This window comes from Cyanistes caeruleus, unplaced genomic scaffold (genome assembly GCF_971803275.1).
Source record: "Cyanistes caeruleus unplaced genomic scaffold, bCyaCae1.hap1.1 HAP1_SCAFFOLD_76, whole genome shotgun sequence".
In the NCBI taxonomy this organism is placed as follows: Eukaryota; Metazoa; Chordata; class Aves; order Passeriformes; family Paridae; genus Cyanistes; species Cyanistes caeruleus.
In genome coordinates this window covers 1,534,393-1,558,253 of record NW_028255888.1, presented here as the reverse complement: position 1 = coordinate 1,558,253, position 23,861 = coordinate 1,534,393, and the positions used below count along the sequence as shown (strand labels likewise).

At 48.4% G+C, this 23,861-nt stretch overlaps 2 protein-coding genes across 2 annotated transcripts in view; one reads left to right on the top strand and one right to left on the bottom strand.

Annotated features, from left to right (window-relative positions):
* Positions 1-23,861, bottom strand: part of LOC147646922 (uncharacterized) — a 166,622-nt gene that overhangs the window by 72,529 nt on the left and 70,232 nt on the right. The window lies entirely within an intron of this gene.
* LOC147646924 (serine/threonine-protein kinase pim-1-like) lies at positions 1,678-4,200 on the top strand. The gene is made up of 6 exons (XM_086872706.1): positions 1,678-1,774; positions 2,192-2,298; positions 2,403-2,453; positions 2,658-3,024; positions 3,638-3,814; positions 4,049-4,200. The coding sequence occupies exons 1-6, from the start codon at positions 1,678-1,680 to the stop codon at positions 4,153-4,155; spliced, it is 906 nt and encodes a 301-aa protein (XP_086728832.1). The 3' UTR covers positions 4,156-4,200.

Here is a 23,861-nt window from a genome sequence, read left to right as displayed (position 1 = left end):
TAGTAGATCTCCAAATGCTCCCAACTCCCTGAGCACAAAATCAAAGAGAATTAAAGCCACACAGGTCACATTTGCAGTGCTCAAACACAGCCCTGTTGCTGCTGCTGCTGCTGAAATAGAATCAACTGACAGAGGCCATCACAGAAATTGCCTTTACAGTGGCAAATAAAATGAAAAAAACGACTAGGAGAAAAAAAACCCAGAACTCCCCAACTCACTTCACTGTTTCTACCGAGCAGCAGAAGAAAAAGGAACAGGGCACCTTTCAGGCAGTTCCACAAGCTCAGGGTTCTCATTTCATGGGGAATCTGAGATGCAATTGGCCTTTTTAAAAGGATAAAACAAAGGGAATGAATTGGAAATTATTAGGAAAAAATGTACCTTCTTATATACAAAGTTCACCAAGTCATTCCCTGCATTTCTCCTTTTCACATTCTTTCTGTCATCCAGAGAGGTCCAGCTTATCATGTTCTGATGCTTATCATCAACTGATTGTGCTCTTGATTTCTCCCAGTGCAAGAGATGTAGAATCATCTAAACTGAACACAGAAACAAAGTCTCTCTGTCAGCCCATCTTCATGTTCCAGATCACTTTCAAGATGTCCATGGGGCATTTGGAATGATCAGCTCTCCACTTCTGGCTGCACACCCTGGAGATTCTTTCTCCACATTCAGCCAGGCTTGTATTCCCTAACAATTCCCGGTACCTCATCATGTTTTCTTTGGGTAGAAGAGTAACAGTGGAAACCTTACCAATGGCACAACTCCCCAGTGCACAAGGAAAAGAAAGAACAAGTTTCAAGTGCTTCAAATATTTGTTCTGCTTTGCTGCAAGAGTTGTGCTGCAGTCACTTACAGTGTGGGAAGCCAAGAGAAGCTGCAGCTGGGGGCACATCTTGTGACAGGAGCTGCGCCTTGTTCTCCAGGACAGGTTTTTGGAAAGAACAGACGGGACTGTGGAGAAGATTCTGGGAAAATTGAAACAACTTTCTTATGAAATGAAAATCAAATCAAAAGAAACAACCAATATGTTTTTCTCTATTTTTCTCTATTTATTTTTATGTTCCCCTTTTCCATCTTGCACTTTCTCCATCCCATTCATTCCAAATGGATCTCACCTCTAAGATCTGAGACTTGGCAAGTTTTAGACACTGTAAAATACAATGAGCTATACCCAGTTTGCCTTGCCCTGTTTTCCTTGGAAAGCAATGCTGGAGACACAAGTGCAGCGCTTGGGTCGGGTACAAATTCTGCATTCAGGGAATGTGCTCAGATGGTGCCTGACCCTCAGCAGGGACAAGGCACAGCAGCAGCCAAGGGCATTGCTGTGCCCCTGTGCAGGAGTCAAGACTCTGGCTCTTGGCTCAACACGGCAAAGTTCCCGTGTTTGGCCAGGCTCAGGGGCTGCCCGGGGAGTGCGGGGCTCGGGCCGGGGCCGAGCGGGCAACGGACAAACGGACACGGGGACAAACGGTCCCGGTGCTTCAGTTGCAGCGGCGGCAGCGGCAGCAGCAGCAGCAGCGGCGGCAGCAGCAGCAGTGGAAGCAGCGAAAGCATCAAATTTATCACTTTTCTGTCTCTCCTCTCCCTTTCCCACGGACCCACATTCCCTCCGGGTCTCCCTTTTCCTGCGTCCCCCTCTCTTCCAGGTTCCCTCTCCCCGTACCCGCCCGGGCCATGCCCCCGGCCCGCCCCCGGACCCGCCCCCGGGCCCAGGCGGGGTTGCCCCGGCCCCGGTCCCGGCCCCGTCCCCGTCCCCGGCCGTCCCGCCGTGGTCTCGCCTCCGCCGGGCTCTGGCTGTGCTGGCGCTGGCGCTGCTGGGCGGGCATCATTGCCTGGGGCTGGGGCGGAATCGCTGCCCTTTGGCTCCGCCTTGCCCGATCCCGGCCCCGGCCCCGACGCAGGCTCCGGTCCCGACCCCAGCTCCGGTCCCGACCCCAGCCCTGCCCCCGGCCCCGGCTCCTCCCGGGGCCCGCGGAGGACACAGGCGGCGCGGCCGCTGCCGCCGCCTCCGCTGCGGCTTCCCCGGCCCGAGCTCCGCCGCTCAGCAGCGCGGCCGCTGGCCCCGAGCCGCCGCTGCCGCGTTCCAATGAGGGAACGCCTGCGGATGCCCGGCCCGGGGAGCTCGGGGAGCGCTCGGGGGCCGTTCCTGTCCCCGGGCCGAGCGCTGATGGCCGCGACTCGCCCCCAGGGAAGGCGCAGGAGGCCCTGCAGCAGCGCTACGAGCTGGGCCCGCTGCTGGGGCGCGGCGGCTTCGGCAGCGTCTTCGCGGCCACGCGACTCTCGGACGGCGCCCCGGTGAGCGGTGGGCAGAGGAGGAGGAGGAGGAGGGGGCGGAGGAGATGGCGGGGGCGCGGCGGGGCGGGCAGCGAGCTCAAGCCTCTGCTGCTCCTTGCTCGCAGGTGGCCATCAAATGTGTGCCGCGGGATCGCGTCCGGCTCTGGGGCGAGCTGGTGAGTGTGCGGGGCCAGCGGCAGAAACCGGGGCGTGCCGGGCAGGGATGAGCCGGGGCCCGGCGGGGTGGGAGCCGCCGAGAGCCCTGCGGGGAGAGCGGGCGCGGGGTGAGCGAGGTGTGCAGAGCATCCCGGGCTGGCTGAGGGGTCCCAGAGCCCTGGCCCGGCCTCAGCCCCACTGACAGCACCGTGCTCCTCCCGCAGCCCGACGGCACCCGTGCTCCCCTGGAGATTGTGGTGCTGGACAGGGTGTCCTCTGGCTGTGCTGCAGTCATTCAGCTGCTGGAGTGGCTTGAGCTCCCCGACAGCTTCGTGTTAGTGTTGGAGCGTCCACAGCGGTGCCAGGACCTCTCGCATTTGCTGGCGGAGCGGAGGTTCCTGCCAGAGGAGGAGGCGCGGGGGCTCTTTCGCCAGGTGCTGGAGGCCGTGCAGCACTGCAGCAGCTGCGGGGTCCTGCACAGGGACATAAAACCGGAGAACATCCTGCTCGACCTGGCCACTGGGCAGCTGAAATTGATCGACTTTGGCTGTGGCGCCTTCCTGCAAGACACAGCCTACACCCAGTTTGCAGGTGAGCCCTCGCAGGGGATGCTCCTGGCCATCTCATGGCCCAGCCTGGCTGTGGCACCGGGGATTCCCCGTGGTGCTGCCAGGATGGGATCAATGCTTGAGGCAAATTGATTTGGATGGGGGTGTGAGGGGGACCAGCTCCCAGCCCTGCCAAGAGCCTTCAGCACCCACTGTGCCCTGGGCTGGGGCTGGGACAGCCAGCCTGACAAAAACCCCCATGGGGGTAGCAGAGGGCGGGGATCGGACCCCATGCCCCAGAGAGTTTAGTGAGTCAGCGAGGAAGGGCTTGAACTCCTCTGCTCCCCACGTTTGCCTTGGCCTATTAACAATGTTTTGGAGGCCATGCAGGCAGCGAGGAGAGTGTGTTTTCTCTACCACGGGGTGTGTTTTTATTTGGTTGCCATGGTTGGGCCTCCCCAGTGCTTCTGCTGCCCTCTTCCAGCAGCAGTGGCTTCTTTTCCAACCCTGGGTTTGTAGCCAAGTGCCAGGTGCTGGCAAGAGGGCAGTGGGTCACCCCGTGTGCCGCTGGGGCAGCCCCCACATGCCCAGGGATGCTGGGGCCAGGCTCTGGGAGCAGCAGCATCCCCCTGATGAGCTCCATCTGTGTTCCACAGGAACCCTGTCCTACAGCCCACCAGAGTGGATCCACCAGCAACGCTACCATGGCCAGGCAGCAACAATCTGGTCCCTGGGCCTCCTGCTCTACCAGCTGGTCATAGGGAAGCACCCATTCATGAGGGGCCAGCAGATCATCTGGGGGCGGATCTTGTTCCCACGACGGCTCTCCCAAGGTGAATCCTCATCTCTGGGCACAGGGGGAACACCAGGCTTGGGAGACAGCTGTGGGCTTATGAGCATCCTGCTCTGGCAGCTGCTGAGGAGGTGGCACATGTCCTGCTCTCCTGCAGACAGGGAATCCATGGGGAAGTTGAGGCCCAGCTCTGGGCACACCCAGCATGGCCTGGGCACTGGAAGGGGGCGGCAACTTCTCCAACTGACTGGTGATTCCTGGTTTCTCTCTTCAGAATGCCAAGATATTATTAAGAGGTGTTTGTCCATGCAACCCTCGGACAGGCCATCCTTAGAAGACCTTTTCCAAGATCCTTGGATGCAGGCTGTTCATCTGCCCTAGGAGATGGGAGAGATCCACATGCACAGTTGGATCCAGGGGCCTGGCAGGTAACAGCTCCACACATTTCTTGGCAATCGGTGGCAAAGCAAACCAGGCTGTTTTTGTCGTGCCTGTAGCTCTGAGCAGGGGTCATCAGAAGGGAACACACAGCTCTTGGGCTGGAGCTGAGCTGGACACCTGGTGTGGCAAGCACTGGTGGCCACCATTCCCCCTGCTTTTGCTTGTCTGCTTCACTGATGGCTGGGACCCTGGGCAGAGCACTGACAGCCTGGTCTGGCCCCTAGGCAAGGAGAAGGAGCCCCTGGAGAAGCTGTTACCAGCTGGGGCTGCTGCTGGAGACACCAAGGGCAACCTCAAGGATGGCAGTCTCTTCCTCCAGCTGGCCAGCTGAAGATGATGGATTTCAATTCTGGCATGTCTTCTTCAAAGACTCGCTCCACGCCCAATTTGCAGGTGAGTCCACAGCCAGGGGATGCTCCCTGATCTGGGCATGGCACAGCCTGGCCAGGCACCAAAGGTTCCCCCCTTGGCTGGGGTGGATGCAAGCAATTCTTCAGTTGGCTGCCAAGCTGCTTTTTGTCTCTGGACAGCTGCTGAGGGGCTGGGTCTGCCGTGGCTGGCTGCAGGCTGGGCACATGGCCTGCCCTCCTGCTCTGCTCCCAAAGGCAGCAGTGATGGGCAGCTTTGGGCCCAGCTCTGAGCACGGCCAGCATGGCCTGGGCACCGCGGGTGGCTGGGACAAGGGGACAGGAGCCTTCAGCTGACGGGCAGTTTCTGGTTTCTCTCCTTGCAGCCGGGCTCTGCGGATGCTGAGGCTGCTCTGGGCTCTGCCAGGGCTCTGCTGGGCTCAGCCCCAGGCACAGCTGGGCTCACCCTGCCCTCCCATTGCTCTGACAGCTTTGCATCACACGAGCCCGTTCCCAGCACACCGCCTGAGCTTTCTGCTTTTGCAGGTGAGTGAGACTCTCCTGCAGGCCAAGAGATTGCAGTTAGGGACACACATATAATTGGCAAGGACCCAAACTCTCCACAGTCCCAGCTGAATGCCTGCATCTGCACAGGATGTTTTCTGTGTCCCACTCTTCCTTTCTTTTTGGCTGCAATTGTGCAATTGCACTTTCTTCCTCCTCTAGAAGTGCCACTGCTGTGTTCCTGAGGCAGTTCAGTCTGGAGCTGATGGATGAAGAATCGCCCCTCTGCACTTCCAAACCAGAGCAAAAAGCTGTAAGTGGGACTTTGCATCTTTAAGAAACCCCTGAATGTTTGAAAGGGAATGTGCAGCTCATTCACAGGGTGAGAAGGAAGGGCACCTTCTAAAGGATTTGGGGTTTGACAGAGTTTAGATTCCCAGCGCTGCTTGGAGCTGGCAAGGCGCAAAGCACTTTCTTCTTGCTTCACTCCAATTTCACCACAATTTAAAATAACAATATTGGAATCAAACCCCAAAAACTTTTTCAGAAAGGTTTCTGAGGCCGGTAAGATGCATCATGCCATCAGCACATTTACAAAGTAAATAACTGTGTTTTATGTTTCAAAAGACCAATTACACCTTAATTCAAAGTTAGAGAAGATTTTTCACTGTACGCTTGGGTTCTGTTTTTATCTTTCACATTTTATAGAAGTTTTTTTTCTTTTATTTTTCCACATTTTTCCCCTTAAAACAGAAATCATGCTATGAAAAAGAAGTGTCCTTTGCTCCTGGTTCCTGTGTGGAGCAGCTCCCTTCCCGCTGGCTGAGCTGCTCAGGCAGAGCCCAGCAGCTCCTGGCCCTGCAGGGCTGAGGCTTTTCCCCGTTGCTGGGTACAGACTGATGGAGCAGCACTGCTGAACACAGGGACATGCAGAGGGAGCAGAGCAGCTGCCTTTGCCCAACTGAAGCTCCAAGGCCAAACTCTGAGCAGACACGGCTGGAAGAGACTCGCAGGTTCCCTGTTGGCTCTGCTGCCCCACTTGTGCCCGGCCCATCTCTGCGTGAGGCACAGGGAGAAGAAGGGGCAGCTCCCTCCCAGCCCCAGCCCAGGGACCCCTCCAGCCCTGGGCCTTGGGGCACTGTCAGCACCCGCTCCTCCAGCCACGGCTTCTGCTGGCACTGACAGCAACAACCAAACTGGGGCTGGTCCTGAGGGAGCAGCAGCAGTGCCTGGATCTGATCCCTCAGTGTGGGGCAGTGCTGGAAATATGATCGCAGCAGCAGCACCACCACCAGCAGCAGCACCAGCAGTACCAGCAGCACCAGCACCACCACCAGCACCAGCTTCACCAGCAGCGCCAGCAGCAGCACCACCAGCAGCACGATCAGCAGCAGCACGAGCAGCAGCACCAGGGGCAGGATCAGCACCAGCAGCAGCACCAGCAGCACCAGCAGTACCAGCAGTAGCAGCAGAACCAGCTCCAGCAGAACCCGCTCCAGCAGCTCCAGCAGCAGCAGCAGCACCAGCACCAGGGGCAGGATCAGCAGCAGCAGCAGCAGCAGCAGCAGCAGCACCAGCAGAACCAGCTCCAGAAGCACCAACAGCAGCAGCAGCACCAAAAGCAGCACCAGCAGCAGCACGACCAGCAGCCGAAGCAGCAGCAGCAGGACCAGCAGCACCAGCAGCACCAGCACCAACACCAACAGCACCAGCAGTGCCAGCAGTACCAGCACCAGCAGCACTAGCAGCAGCACCAGCACCAGCAGCACCAGCAGCACCAGCAGTACCAGCAGAACCAGCAGCGGTAGCAGCACCAGGGACAGGACCAGCACTAGCTTCACCAGCAGTGCCAGCAGCAGCACCACCACCAGCACGAGCAGCACCAGCAGCAGCAGCAGCAGCACCACCACCACCACCAGTGCCAGCAGCACCAGAAGCACCACCACCAGCAGCACCACCAGCACCAGCAGTAGTACCAGGGGCAAGATCAGCACCAGCACCACCAGCAGCACCACCAGCAGCACCACCAGCAGCACCACCAGCAGCACCACCAGCAGCAGCAACAGCAGCAGTACCAGTAGTGCCAGCAGCACCAGCGGCAGTGCCAGCAGCAGCACCAGCAGCACCTGCACCAGTACCAGCAGCAGCAGCAGCACCACCAGCACCAGCAGCAGCAGCAGAAGCAGAAGCACCAGCAGCAGCATCACCTGCAGCACCAGGACCAGCAGCACCAGCAGTACCAGCAGAACCAGCAGCAGCACTACCACCAGTGCCAGCAGCAGCACCACCAGCACCAGCAGTAGCACCAGGGGCAGGATCAGCACCAGCAGCACCAGCAGCAGCACCAGCCATAGCATCAGCAGCAGCACCAGGGGCTGGACCAGCACCAGCAGCAGCAGCAGCACCAGAAGAAGCAGCATCAGCAGCAGCATCAGTGGCAGCAGCAACAACAGCAGCAACAATAGCAGCAACAGCAGCAGCACCAGCAGCACCTGCAGCAGCACCACCAACAGCACCACCACCACCAAGAGCAGCACCAGCAGCACCAGTACCAGCAGTGCTAGCAGCAGCACCAGCAGCAGCAACAGCAGCAACAGAACCGCCAGCGCCAGCAGTAGCACCAGGGGCAGGATCAGCACCAGCAGCACCAGCAGCAGCACCAGCAGCAGCAGCACCAGCACCAGCAACAGCAGCACGAGCACTGCCAGCACCAGCAGCACCAGCAGCAGCACCAGGGGCTGGACCAGCACCAGAAGCACCAGCAGCAACATCAGTGCCAGCACCAGCAGTGCCAGCACCAGCAGCAGCAGTAGCACCAGCACCAGCAGCACCAGCAACAGCAGCACGAGCACTGCCAGCACCAGCAGCACCAGCAGCAGCACCAGGGGCTGGACCAGCACCAGCAGCACCAGCAGCAGCACCAGCAGAAGCACCAGCAGCACCAGCATCACCAGCACAGAAGCAGCAGCAGCAGCAGCAGCAGCATTTGCAGCACCAGCATCACCACCAGCAGCATCAGTGGCAGCACCAGCACCAGCAGCACCAGCAGCACCAGCAGCACTGCCACCAGTGCGAGCAGCAGCAGCACCAGCACCAGCACCTGCACCAGTACCAGCAGCAGCATCACCAGCACCAGCAGCACCAGCAGTATCACCAGGGGCAGGATCAGCAGCAGCAGCAGCAGCAGCAGCAGCAGCAGCAGCAGCAGCACCAGCACTAGCACCAGCACCAGCAGCACCAGCATCACCAGCACAGCAGCAGCAGCAGCAGCAGCAGCACCTGCAGCAGCAGCATCACCACCAGCAGCATCAGTGGCAGCACCAGAACCAGCAGGACCAGCAGCACCACCACCAGCACCTGCACCACCAGCAGCAGCAGCAGCACCAGCACCAGCAGCAGCACCAGCACCACCAGCACCAGCACCACCAGCACCAGCAGCACCAGCACCAGCAGTGCCAGCACCCGCAGCAGTACCAACACCAGCACATGGAGCTGACTTTCAGTGCAGCCTCTGCCATGCTTCCCTCCCTGTGCAGCGGTGTCACAGCAGCCTGAGGCACCTGGGAGCCCTCAGTGCCAGCAGGTACTTGAGATGGCAGCCCTGGGCTCCTGCATGTTACGCCAGGAACAGAGCTGGGGACTCCCTCCCCATGTGGAGCTTCCAGATGGAAAAGGCTGCTGTGACCAGGCAGCTCCAAGGGCACAGAAAGGAGGGGCTCAACCCCTTGATCTGTGCCAGTCCCACAGTCCTGGGCAGCAGCCACCGAGCCCTGGGGGAGCAGAGGGCACAGCAAGAGAGACAAAAGCAGTCAAGGTCAGAGACTGGGAAGAGCCAGACCTGGGAGCAGGAACAGCTGCTTCATTGAACTCCTGGAGAAAGCTCTTGGCTGGTTCAAAGCCCTGAAAGGTGTGAAGGGCAGAGAAGAGGCCACACCAAACAATGCTCCTGTTTTCACACCTCCCCTCTCTGTGTCCCAGAAGGAATTGGATGAACTGTATTCTTCTCTCTGAGTCGTCTCGTTCAGTGTGAGCAGCTCAGCACCAGGAGCTGAAGGAGCTGAAGCCTCAGGCCACAAGAGCTGAGTAAGAGGGGGCTTTTGGGCCAAAGTAATGCTGCTAAGTAATGGACCTAGCTGAATGCAGCAGATAGAATCCTGCAATTATAGAATCCATTTTGCTGGAAAAGGCCTCTGAGCTCATCCAGTCCAGCCAGTCATGCAGCAGTGTCAAGCCCAGCACTAAACCTCGTCCCTGAAGTGCCAAGGTCTGAACAACAGGCCCTGAGTGAGGCCTGAACAACAGGCCCTGTGCCAAAGGTGACCTCTGGATGAACCTTCCAACCAGAGGTTATCTGTCTGTCTGCTCATTACTGAAATATGCATGGTCATTAGCACTGTGATAGATGGATCCACTCATCAATGAAACATGGATTGACCTTTCTGTGTTTAGAAGCCAGACAAGGCCATTCAATCCGACATCTGGCCTTGTTTGGGGTGTATGGACAGAGTCAACTCCCTTGGTTCCTCCCTGAGGCCTGGCCAGGCTTTGGTAGGGACCCAAGAGGAGGATGAAACCAGATGTTCCCACAGCAGAAGTGCTGTCAGTTTGTTCATTCAGCACTATCAAACCTGGGCCCTCTCTCACAGCCAGGGTTGAGCCTCACCTGTGGCTGGAGGCACCTGCAGGATTTCCCAGTGTCCAGGAGTGGCTCTCCAGTCCTTGGCTGTGACAGCATCCCCAGCTGATGGGTGGATCTGGGGATGGCAAAGTCTGAGGGGAACTGGATCTTTGTTAATGCCTGCAGGCAATCTTTGGCAGTGATGATTGGGTGCATTGCTGAGCTGCTCCTTTTGTGATCCTTTGCTGCTTGGAGCTGCAGTAAGTGACACTGATTCCTTCAGGTGGTGTTGGTGCCTTTGGTGCTGACTCTGCCCACTGGTGAAACAAAATTGGCAAAGTCTGGCCAGATCATAACAAAATATCACTTTTTAAATGTAAATGTAAGGAATCAGTCCCATCTGAAATTCCCAGAAGGGAAGCCCTCCCCAGAGTTCACTGGCTCTGGAGTGGGGCTGAGGTGGGAGCACCGTGCGAGCAGTGGGGCAGTCGGTTAAAAGAGGCTGAACCGCAGGATGTCTTAAAATGCATCCAAACATTGCATATGGAAAAAGGAAAAGAACTTGTGGGTTTGGGAAGACAAGGATGGATTTTCTTAACAGCACCAACAGAAGGAACAGTTGTTTTTTGGAATGCTCCCACATGAAGGTACAGAAAAAGGTTTTAGTCTTGAGCTCAGGTTTGTTTGTGCAAGTAACATAATAACAATAACAATAACAACACAATAATATATATTTATATATATAACCAAAACTCAATAATGTGAAATAATGCTGAAAATACCAATTTGTGAGCTTTGGCTGCTCACTGTAACACTAAATACCCTACAAAAAAGAACTGGCAAAGACCCAAATGTCAGTGGTAAACTTTGTGAATTTTATACAAGGAATAAAGGAGGAACAGATAAAACTGGCTGTTTTTATAGGGTTTGTTGATACTATGATGCAGAATGCTTTGTCTGTTCCTGTGAAAAACACACTGATTAAGACTGCTGGGTTTTTCATGTACCAGACTCTCTACAAGCTGCAGGATTGGTTGAACAGGTGAAGGAGTTGTTAAGAGAGCAGTTGATAAAATGAGGAAATGGGAACCTGTCCTGGTGGAGAACCCATCTCCCAGATGTGTTCCATGCCCTTAACAATGGGCCCACTGGGGAAATGGAAACCCCTGGGTGTGCAGGGCTGCACCCAATTTGCAAACACAACCATGGACAGTGAGACTTGGACTGCCTGGGAAATTGTTCTGGGTGTGATGGCCCCTGACAGGGCCACCCCAGAGGCTGCAGGGCTGGACCTTCATGAACTGGAATTAATTAGGAAAAAGCCAAAGCAAATGAAAGTTAACAATACAAGAATAGGAATTCAGATTCCTCCAGGACGCTTTGGTTTGGTAACTGCTCACTTGAGCTTGGCCTTGCAAAATGTTGATGTCATGGGAGGAGGAATTGATGCAGATTATGAAGGAGAAATTAAAGAAATTCTGTTAAAAATGAATGAACAAGATTGGATTATTCAACCCCATGACAGGTTATCACAAATATTGATATTGCAGTTTAAAAACGATTGTGAAAGAAGGAGATCCACCTCCAATCAGCACTGTTTGTGGAGATAAAAGGTTTGGATGCAGCAGTCCTAATAATTGGTCCAGAGTGTGGGTCCAGAGGCCAAATGGCCCTCCAGAGGCAGCTGAAGGAACAGCTCTGGGGAAAGACAACACTGGTTGAATCCTGAAACCTGAGCATGAAGAATGGGAATATATCCCTGCAGCCAAGTGTTCTCTGCCACAACAAGTCAATATTGTTTTACAGATGCTGCCAGAGCAAATCTCCCTGTTTGGCCCAACGACCCCTTTGGAAAATGCTCTGATCCACGGGGCTCCATGTGAAGGCTGATGTGACACTGAGGGACTTGCACACCAATTCCAGCCAGGAGCTGGAAACTGGGATCCTCTCCCCTTCGGCTGGAGAAGTGCCAGGTCCCAGTCCCTGACGGGCACCCAGGCTCCTGGCTGGAATTGGTGTGCAAGTCCCTCAGTGTCACATCAGCCTTCACATGGAGCCCCGTGCATCAGAGCATTTTCCAAAGGGGTCGTTGGGCCAAACAGGGTAATTTGCTCTGGCAGCATCTGTAAAACAATATCCCATAACATCAGCTTGTTGTGGCAGAGAACACTTGGCTGCAGGGACATATTCCCATTGTTCCTGCCCAGGTCTCAGGATTCAAACACTGTTGTCTTTCCCCAGAGCTGTTCCTTCAGCTGCCTCTGGAGGGCCATTTGGCCTCTGGACCAATTATTAGGACTGGTGCATCCAAACTCTTGATCTCCATGAACAGAGGTGATTTGAGGTAGATGTCCTTCTTTCACAATTGTTTTTAAAACTGCAGTATTAATAACTGTAATACCCTGCCATGGGGTTGGAAAACAAAATCTTGTTCATTATTGTTTAACAGACTTACTTTAATTTCTCCTTGATAATCTGCATCAATTCCTCCTCCCATGACATCAACACTTTGCAAGGCCAAGCTCAAGTGAGCAGTTACCAAACCAAAGCATCCTGGAGGAATCTGAATTCCTATTCTTGTATTGTTAACTTTCATTTGCTTTGGCTTTTTCCTAATTAATTCCAGTGCATGAAGGTCCAGCCCTGCAGCCTCTGGGGTGGCCCTGTCAGGGGCCATCACACCCAGAACAATTTCCCAGGCAGTCCAAGTCTCACTGTCCATGGTTGTGTTTGCAAATTGGGTGCAGCCCTGCACACCCAGGGGTTTCCATTTCCCCAGTGGGCCCATTGTTAAGGGCATGGAACACATCTGGGAGATGGGTTCTCCACCAGGACAGGTTCCCATTTCCTCATTTTATCAACTGCTCTCTTAACAACTCCTTCACCTGTTCAACCAATCCTGCAGCTTGTAGAGAGTCTGGTACATGAAAAACCCAGCAGTCTTAATCAGTGTGTTTTTCACAGGAACAGACAGAGCATTCTGCATCATAGTATCAACAAACCCTATAAAAACAGCCAGTTTTATCCGTTCCTCCTTTATTCCATGTATACAATTCACAAAAGTTTACCAGTGACATTTGGGTCTTTGCCAGTCCTTTTTTGTAGGGTGCTTAGTGTTACAGTGAGCAGCCAAAGCTCACAAATCAGTACTGTCAACATTATTTCAAATTATCAATTTTTAATTATGTATATAAATATATATTATTGTGTTATATTATCATTATCATTATCATTATCATTATCATTATCATTATCATCATTATCATCATCATTATCATCATTGTTCTTGTTGTTGTTTTTTCACTTGTACAAACAAATCTGAGCTCAAGACTATAACCTTCTTCTGTCACTCCACATGGGAGTGTTCCAAAAACAATTGTTCCTTCTGTTGGTGCTTTTTCCTATTTGCTGTTAACAAAACCCATCCTACTCTTCCCAAACCCCCAAATTCTTTTCCTTTTTCCACATGCAATTTTTGGATTCATTTTAAGGCTGATTTATTAAAACATGGATATGATCTGGTATCAATATCCAACTGAGAAAGACAAAGACTCCTTAACTGTTTTAGGATTAAAAAGTGTATGTTTATTCACAGCACTGGGCTGATGTGTCAGGTCACCCCTTAATACACACGGCCCCAAGCACAGGTGAATACAGGCTTTTTATTTACAGAAGTATTGAATACAAATACATATTCATGACCCAGTTCCCACCAACTTTTCACTTCCTATGCTACTTAGGAAAAAAAGCAGTTAAGCATGATCCTTGAAATGGGTCGGTGGTCTTTTTCTGAGGAGGGGTCACAGAAGGGAGGAAGGGATATGGCTCTTCCTCGTTCTGCCCTTTCAACCTTTTCAATGCAAAGTGACAAATGGACCCTTGGCTGGGCTCCTTGTTTCATATCTTCAATGAGTTTCTGATTTGCAACTGTCTTATGTTCTTGAAGTTCTTTACCAGATACTTTATTTCTCACTATAAGCCCAACTGAACAAGCATAAAGTTGACAATTAGTTATTAGCCAATGTTTAACCTCTATTTTAGCAAGGCCTCTTGTGGATGCTAACTGTGAAACAGAGAGCACGGTGCCTGTGGAAATTGCAGGCCACATAGCTTTCTCAGTCTTGCCTGAGAAAGTGGCCTGGGAAATCATGAGGAGGAATTAAAACAATCCTCAGAGACAGAAAACAGCCTTGCAGGTGCTGTTTGTCTGTTCCTTGTTTTCTTGCAAGAGAAGGTCGAGGGGTGGTGTACCCCACTGACCAATGATAGTGATGTGTTAGTTTACTAACCAATAAGAGTTTCTTTTCTGTACTTTTCACGTATCGGTCTATAAAAAAGACCTGAGGTAATAAACCAGAGAGAAATTCTCCTGATCGACTCCCAAGAGAGTCTGTGTCGTTCTTCTCGCCGTTCCTAATAGAGCGACATCCTCTCTATCTACCTTTAATTTTAGCAAGGCCCATCTATTGATTTTAATTAGAGTTAGCAAGGCTTCTTTTTAATTAAGGCCTCAGCTTCTCTAGAATCTTAAATTCTTCAAAGTTTGTGTCTCACCGTGCCCCTTCTGCTTTTTGTGTGTTTTGTTGTAAAAAGGCAGAATTGGCAGGATTCAGTTCTGAGGCCGATTCTGCAGCTGCTGCCTTGCGGGGCTGGTGCTGTCCCTATGCAGGCCCAGGTATTTCTCATGCAGCTTCCTCTGTGGGGGCTGTAGGAAAACTTGAGGGGAAAGTATTTTATTATCTTTCCTTGGTTAATTTTTTAGTCACCTCCCTACGCCTAAGATGGACTTGATGCGAAAAATTGGGACAGGGAGCAATTGGTTACTAAAACAAAAAATGTGATTGGCTTTAGGCAGTGGCATTGCTTGCCACTGAACTGGAACATGTTTAAAAGGAAAATGACTGGAACAAAAGGAAGGAAAATGGTACAACAACATTTGACATGGACAGTCCTCCCACAGGGATATCCAGCGTCACTGGTTTTGTTTGGGCAAGCTTTGCAGAAAATATTAAGAGAGTTTACTCCAGCCTCAGGAGTTAGGATGTTGCAGGATGTGGATGATTTGCTTTTGTCAGGGGGACAAAAAGTGGTTGAAGAGGCTACTGTAAAGCTGCTTAATTTTCTTGCTAAAAAGACTTAAGGTGTCTGAAAAGGAGGCCAGTTGGTAGGAAAAAAAATAATAATAAAAAGGTCATATATAGAGCTGTCCTGGGGTGACTTTATGATCCTGGTATCCCCAGTCGTCTGGTTTATGTTATATATTAAGTTGTGCACCTTTAAGCCTGGCTCTGAGAGCGAAGGGGGCGGAAGAAGAAGTGCGCAATTTGTGTTGAAAGAAAACATCACTCCCCCACATCCCGCTCCTGGACTGTGGTGTCTGCAGCACGGACACACTGCAGGACACAGCTTCTCTCTGGCTTTTAGTTAGTTTTAGCTAGCTGAGGCAGAGGAGTTCCCTGGACCTTTGTTTTTTCCCTTTTTACCTGCATCTGTGCAAGCCTGCTCTGGACCGAACACGCAGCCAAACCCCGGGAGCTCACGCCTGTGGCCCACCGGGGCCTGGGCCTCGGCACTTTCCAGCGCCGAAAGGACTGATAAGAACCTGAGCGAGCTGAGCTACAGCACATGAAAAGGACTTTTCTTCCTAGATTTGCCATCCCATTCAACAGCGAGAGGTTTTCTTATTTAATATTATTCAATTTCTGTTAAATAAACAGCTTCTCCCACTTCTCTCCAAGGAAATTTTTTTCCTTTCCCGGAACAGTTGAGGGGGAGGGGTCATTTCCCTGGGGAAACCCCCACTTGGAGTTTTCCTCCTAAATTGGCCTTAAAGAAGGACAAAAAGCCAACAAAACTCCACAAAAATGCCACAAGATTCCTTAAATCTTCTCAAAACCCTACCAAATTCCAAAAACATCCCATAAAATCTCCTCCAATTTCCACACAATTGCAGAAAAATACCACAAGATTGAAGAAAAATCCCACAAAATACCCTAAATCTTTTCAAAACGCTACGAAATTCCAGAAACATCCCACAAAATCTCCTCCAATTTCCAGAAAATCTAAGAAAAATCTCTCAAAATTCTTCAAGTCTCCCCAAAATCCCACAGAATGCCAAAACATTCCACAACATGCCAAAAAAATTCCACAAAATTCAAGAAATGTCACACAAAATTCAAGAAAAATCCCACAAAATTCCAGAAATATCCCACTAAATTCCTGAAAAATCCAACATAATTCCCTAAATCTTCTCAAAACGCTACCAAATTCCAGAAACATCCCACAAAATTTTCTCCAATTTCCTACAAAATTCCAGAAAAATCCCACAATATCTCTGCCAATTTTGACAATATTCCAGAAAAACCTCACAAAATCCTTGGAAAACCTCACAAAATTCAAGAAAAATCCCATAAAATTCCAGAAACATCCCAAAAAATCTCAATATCCCACTAATATTCAAAAAAATCCCACAAAATTCCCTAAATCTCCTCAAAATATTTCCAAATTCCAGAAAAATCCCACTTAATTCCAGAGAAATCCCACAAAATCTCATCAATATCCTGGTAAATTGCAGAAAAATCACAAAAAATTTCCTAAATCTCCTCAAAACCCTACCAAATTCCAGAAACATCCCACAAAATTCCAGAAAAATCCCACAAAATTGCCTGAATATCCCATAAAATTCAAGAACAATCCTTCAAAATTCCAGAAAAGTCCCACAAAATTTCCGAAAAATCCCACAAAAATAATTTAAAAAAATCCTACAAAATTTTAGGCAATTCTAGAACATTCACAAAAATCCCACAAAATTCAAGAAACATCCCACAAAATTATTTTCATTTGTTCAAAGTCTCACATACTTCCACAAAAATCCCACAAAATTGAAAAAAAATCCCACAAAATTCCCTAAATCTTCTCAAAATGCTACCAAATTCCAGAAATATTCCACAATATCTCCACAAATTTCCACAAAATCTAAGGAAAATCCCTTAGAATTCTTCAAGTCTCCTCAAAATCCCACAAAATTCCATGAGAATCCCACAAAATTCCAGAAAAATCCCACAAAATTCCAGAAAAATCCCACAAAATTCCAGTAAAATCTGATGAAATTGTTAGCGTTCAGGAACACACATAATCACAAATGATTGTATGTGGGGGCTTTATTAAGAGATCTGGGTGTCAGGGGTTCACATACCCAAATCTGACCCATCTTGGTTTTGAGTTGAACATGTTTTATACTCTGTTATTATATAACTTATATATTAATTATTAAACTTACATTGTTCTATTGTATGCATTGTTTTTACCCAAGCATGGATTTCTCCTGATCCCCCCCAGACCCCTAACATTGTTCCTCATGTTCTTTAAACAATAATTATAGCTAATCACATCTAACAATTGTATCATGATCATCTACTGATTACACAGGTGCAGTTTTGACCTGATTTTTAGCAAGTACAAGGCCTAACATTTCCCAGGGCCAACTTTTCCCAGGCTTGGCAAACCTAACTTTCTAAGTCCCTGGATTTTCTAAGATTTTGAGACCTTTTACTATCATTACATATTTGTATTATATATTTGATATTACATATCTAAATGAAAGCATTTTCACTTCACTATAAGTGCAAATGTTTTCACTTGATACAGTTCTTTGTTTCTGAGTTTATACTTGATGTTCTTTGAATCCTTGATTGATGTAAACCTCATCCAGGTGAGCTGTCCTGGATGCTGTCAGGAACTGGAGAACCAGAAGATGGTGGATCTCACATCAGTGCCTTTATTATTTTCTGGTTCCAGGACATTTTCTTCTGTATTTCTACCTTGAAGATGCTGCAAACTAACCAAATTGCTAAGAATACAATTAGTAAGATTATGGCACTCTCAATGATAGATTTACTCCACGACCTCACATTCCACCCTAACCCTTTGAAGATTCTGCCTAACCAATTGTAGACAAATCCTTTTGCCCTTCCTGTGCTCCATGCTCTATTTGTTGCAACTGATTGATGTCATATTCTACATCTGCAGTTACATTTGGGATGTGGATGCAGCAATGATCAATCCATCCCTTTAAAAAACCCACACACTCCATGCTCTTTCAGGAGTAGTAAATTGTAATTGTATGTTTAGTTCTTTAAATCTTTCTCAGGTCACTCTTGCTAATTTATCTACCTGACCTGTAAGTTTGTACAACATTTCTTTATTCTGATAGTTTGCTATAGGACCGAGCAAAGACTCTAGGGCCCACCCAAATTTCGCTCTACTAAGGGGTTCTTACCAAATGTCATCTTGATTCTATTCCTATCTTAATCCTTCCTAGCTCTGCCTGTGTCTAGCCACTGAGTTGATTTTGCCATTGTTAGCATCCATACCAAGAATAATTTTTGTTTTAGCAATTTCACCAATGTTTCTGCACCCCAATGGCATTTGTTATGTTTAATTTGTAGAACTTCTCTCATTATCAAGGGGGTTAACACTATTTGTGCAGTTACATACCACTCTTCTGAATTATTTTGTGCATTTAGCAAATGTCCCAATTTCTCATCTTCTACTGAATATTTTGGTTTTGGAGGCAAATTACATTGAGATACATTAACTTTTAAAGGTATCAATGCCATTGTTGTTTGCACTTCTCCAGGAATCTGTCGAGCTGTCCAGTCTGCTTTTCGATTTTCCTCACAAATTTTGGAGTTTCTTGATTGGTGTGCTTTACACTGTATAATTGATACTTGTTCAGGTTTTTGTATTGCTTTTATCAATTGCAGGACTGCATCTTGATGTTTAACGTGTGTACCTTGAGAAGCCAGTAGTCTTCTTTCTTTCTACAGTGCTCCATGTACATGTACTACTCCAAAAGCATACTTTGAGTCAGTCCATATGTTTACCCTTTTCCCTTTACTCAATTCTAGTGCTCTGCTTAAGGCAACCAGTTCTGCCCTCTGGGCAGATGAATTTGGTGATTTGTATTTGGTATTTGCTTTTGCCTCCACTATTGTACTGACTGTTGTTACCGCATATCCAGCGTATCTGGTCCCGTTCTCCACCAAGCTGCTTCCATCTGTGAATAGCTCTCACTCTGCTTGCTCTAGTGGGATGTCTTTCAGGTCTTCTCTTGCCAAATAGGTGTACTCTATTACTTCTACACAGTCGTGCTCTAATGGGCCTTCTTCAGTTGTGGTACGTGGGAACAAAGCTGGATTCAAGAGGTTAGTTGTCTTTAGTGTGACATCATCCTGCTCAGTCAGGATTACCTGGAATTTCATCATCCTGCTTGGAGATAGCCAATGGCCCCCCTTTTGTTCTACAACAGTGGTCACCATGTGTGGCACATAGACATCTATGTCTCTACCCATTGTGAGTTTCCTGGCTTCTTGTATCAGCATCACAGTGGCTGCGACTGCCCACAGGCACGAAGGCCATCTGGCACTCTCATTGTCAAGTTGTTTGGAGAAGCAGCCTACCGGCCTTTTCCAGCCTCCCAAAGGTTGGGTCAGCACTCCCAGTGCTAGGTGTAGTCTTTCATGCACAAACAGGTGAAAATCTTTGGACAAATCAGGCAATCCTAATGCCAGAGCTGTTGTCAATGCTTTCTTCAGTTTGAGGAAGGTCTCCTTCTGTGGTTTGCCCCAGGTAAACGGCTGCGTCTTCTGGGCTTCATACAGGGGTTTTGCAATTAGTCCGTAGTCCATGATCCACAGGTGGCACTACCCTGTCATCCCAAGGAAAACTCGCAGCTCATGCAGGTTCTGGGGTTCTGGAATAGCACAAATAGCTTGAATATGATCAGTACCCAGCTTACGTTGCCCTTGTGAGATTACACATCTCAGGTAAATCACAGTTTGCCGGGCAATTTGTGCCTTCTCTTTAGACACCTTATATCCTACCATTCCCAGCTGATTTAAAATTTCAATTGTTACCTTTATGCAGGTTGTTTTCTCTTCTGTAATTGTCAGTGTATCATCAACATATTGGAACAGCAGGTATTGTTCTCTCAGTACTTGCTCATTCTCAGTCCAAATCTCCAGCTCCTTAGCCAGCTGGCTTCCAAATAGGGTTGGACTGTTCTTGTATCCTTGTGGGAGGTGTGTCCAGGTGAGCTGAGTTTTCCTTCCATTTTCTGGATTTTCCCACTCAAAGGCAAACAGTTTCCTACTTTCTTTGTCAAGGGTATGCAGAAAAATTGAGATACATTAAGTGTGTTATCTCATATATTTGTCTCATATATTTATCTCATATATTTTTATCATATATATTTATCAAGGGGTATGCAGAAAAAGGCATCTTTTAAATCAATTACAGTAAACCATTTATATTTCTCTTTTATGGATGTTAACAATGTGCAAGGATTAGCTACCACTGGGTAAATATCTTTAGTTATTGCATTTATTGCTCTCAAATCCTGTACTAGTCTGTATTGGTTAACACAGAAATTTGGGCTCTAGCGTTAACTGGAAGTAATAGGCGCACATTTGGGACCCACCATTGCTAAAATCAGTATGTCTCCAGTTTTGTTATTCCTAGTGAGCATTTTAAATACAACCAACCTCCACCTCTCTGCTCACCCATGAGAGGCAGAGTTCCCAGTTTCCCTGATTTGGGGTTTGAGGCTGTTTGGGCTCCACTCCCAGAAGCTGAGAAGGAGACTGCTTTGGCTCACAGCCCAGAGCCTGTGGAGGTGTGCTGGGTTATACAATGGGGCATTCGATACAATGAACTTGGGACAGTGTTAATTAGAAACTACTTTACTCAACTTTTAAGTGATAAGTCATCCATTATGTTTCTGGGGACCCTCTTCTTTATCCTTAGTGACCACCAGTACTGGTGGTTAGAGATTTGTTTTCTCTTTTCTGGGTTTTCATTAAGAGAACCAATGTATCTAACACCCTTTGCTTTCTCTGATTTTTCTTCTGGGATTTTTACAGGTCCATAATTTCTACTGTAATTAGTTAACTCTTTTGCAACTTTGCTCCATGTCCAAATTTTATGGTTCCTAGCAGGAGAACGCAGTTGTGAACCTGTCTGCTGAGAGGGGGTGGTGAAGGGAGTAAACCCAGGATCAGTTGAACCAGGTCAATCAGTCGGGTTCCCAAGAAATCTATCTAGTCTATCCACAGGGGTTATAGCTGCTATGGTTTTGGGGGTTTTTTATGAGAAAAATTGCTGTAGGTTTAAGTGATTCTGGAAGGCCTTGAATTAAAGAGGTCATAATTTCAGTTTTCACAGATAACAACACCGGTGATTTAGAACCAGCAATTAATTTTCTTTTGTGTATCATTTGCAAGCAGGCAGCTTTGTGAATGTTTTCCAGTAGTTGGTTGGGGGTACCAACTATAGCTATAGGGTCCCCCCTTTCCAAGGGGTTTAGCCCCTCTGCCTGATAAGCTGCATGCTGATTTAGGGACCATGGGTTATATCTGTCTCCTGTTGTTACGAAGACTCCATGTCCCCAGTACCCACTGGCTTCCTGTTCTCTCAATCGAATTTAATCACCTCCAGTAAGAGACACTCAGAATACATATTCTGTCTCTGACTCGTGAGGCAGACTCCCGTACTCCCTTTTTTTTTTTATTTTTTTTTTTTTTATTTTTCTTTATTTTCAGTGGTTATATGCGGATCAAGATCCTTTTCAGTATTGATATAATTATATTAAATTCTGTTTTAATTAGAGGTTTCAAACTAAGACACCGGTGTTCCCCACAATTTTATCCAAGTTAGCTCCTTTTGAGGGTAAATTTGATTAATGAGAGGGGTTTCCCTCTCGTTTCCTTTAGCAAGTCAGCATTTTTTGAATTTTTATCATGGAGGGCTACTCACAACAGATTGATCTTACTCCTTTCTTCATCCAATTGTTTTTGCAAAATTTTAACTAGGTTTTGGAGGGAGTCTATTATAGTTCTTTCCTAACTTCTTCACTTAAAGCGAGTTTCTATAGCTGCTGTAAGACAAGCTCCCAAAACTGAGCAGAGTATAGTTTTATTTTTGCCCAGTTTAAATTCTTTTTCATGTTGTAAATAAAACATAGTCTATCAATCACATTTTCCAAATTAAACCAATTATTAAGCACCAACTTTTCCCTCCTGGAGGTCTGGCACTGTGTTTTGCTAACAAAGCATAACATGCATAAAATGCAGCTTTAACTTCTGCAGACATTTTCGGTCATTTTTACAGAGGGAAAAACCACTACAGGAAGGTATAAACTTAAATTATACACACACACACAGATTTTTGCTTCCCTGTATGGGTAAAAAGGAAAAATCTGCTTGGGAGGCACTCCTTCAGTTTAAAATTCTGGTTGTCTCTTTGCTACACCAAGCTGTCAAAATTCATACACACAACAACAAAAACAGTCCCGCCCTTTTGCACTAAGAGATCTTTTGTGAAATTCTGCAGACAGAGCCCTCAAGTGAGTGTGGGGTGCTTTTCACCTCGGCGTGTGCAGTTTGCGGGAAATTCAAGTTGCCCCCCTTGCTTTCTAGACACCGCTGTCTCTTTTGGGAGTGTCGGGCTGGGTGCAACTGGAGCAAAACGTCCTTCCCCTAATACAGACTGCACAACAAACCTGCAGCCCCTTCTGTCTGTCAGAAATCCTGTCCGTGACTCCAGTTTAAATGCCACGATTCGCTAACGCGAGTGGGACTCGTGAGAGGTTCGTTTGATCTCAGAGTGCAAGACGGACACAAGGGATTTCAGTTTAAATCACAACAACAATAATGTACCTTTATTTTAGTGCCAACAAGGGTTATGCGAGAGAGGAGAGGAAGAGAGGGTGAGATAAAGAAAACAAAGTAAAGAGAGAGAAGAGGGGGTTATAGCTACCAACAGAAGAGACGGGGTTGCTGGGGTCTTTTTCTGTGGGATGATCTGGCCGAAATTATCTTAGTCTTATGTAATTCTTCCCCAATGTTACCTTGTTTCCAATGTGCTAATAAGCACCCAAAGGAGAAGTATCCGGTATGGGAGCATTGCTGTCCAAAATCCCTTTAAGTTTCTCCATATTGTAACTATAATATACCACAAATGCTGGATCTGCAACGCTATTGCAGTCGTCTGACAGACGGCGCCTACGCAACTAACTCAAAGATTTCTGGGAGTAACACTTTTCTCTCTCTGAGAGAAAGTGCCTTGCCTCCAAGGGAGAGCCAGGATCTCTGAATCAGCTGGTTTCCTGACCCCCACAGTAAAGCACCTTACCTTTCTCTCCTGGGGAAATTGTGAGCAGCAGAGACGGTCGCAGCTGATGGGGTCCCCAAGAATTCCTCGGTGCTGGCTGGAGCGTGATCGGGTCGTGAGTTCGCTCAGCAGCACTCACAAGGTCCCATCTGGGGTCGCCAAAATGTTAGTGTTCAGGAACACACATAATCACAGAATGATTAAATGAAGGTGCTTTATTAAGAGCTCTGGGTGTCAGGGGTACACATACCCAAATCTAACCTGACTTCGTTTTGAGTTGAACATGCTTTTATACTCTATCATTATATAACTTTCATATTAATTATTAAACTTACATTGTTCCATTGTATGCATTGTTTTTACCCAAGCATGGATTTCTTGTGATCCCCCTCAATCCCCTAATATTGTTCCTCATGTTCTTTAAACAATAATTATATCTAATCACATCTAACAATTGTATCATTCATCATATACCAATTACACAGGTGCAGTTTGACATGATCTTTAGCAAGTACAAGGCCTAACACTTGCCAGGACCTACTCTTCCCGGGCTCACCAAACCTAACTTTCTTTCTAAGTCCCCAAATTTTCTAAGATTTTAAAACCTTATACTGTCAGAGTGACACTTGTCTTTACAAACAAGCTGTGAGTCTGCCGATAAAATGAAACTATCACTGAGAGATAACAGAAACAATGGGATGGATTCAACTGAAAGATGAACGAGACACTGGGGAAACACCATAAAATTCCAACAGGGCTGAGAACTAAGAAGGAGATTATGCACTGGGGAGAGGGGGGATGGTATCTCAGGTATCATGAGTACCAGGAAGTCTGTACCTCTCAAATCCCTCAGCCTATGGGGAAAGGGAGAAGGGACGTACGGCCTGGAATTGGGATAAAAGGGAGGCTGCGCCCTCCAAAAATTAGAGAGATCCCAGGGGAATGCCCCATGGCCTCTCCCTTTATTTGAAAAAATTGAAAGCACTCCTCTATCTCCTTTTTGCATA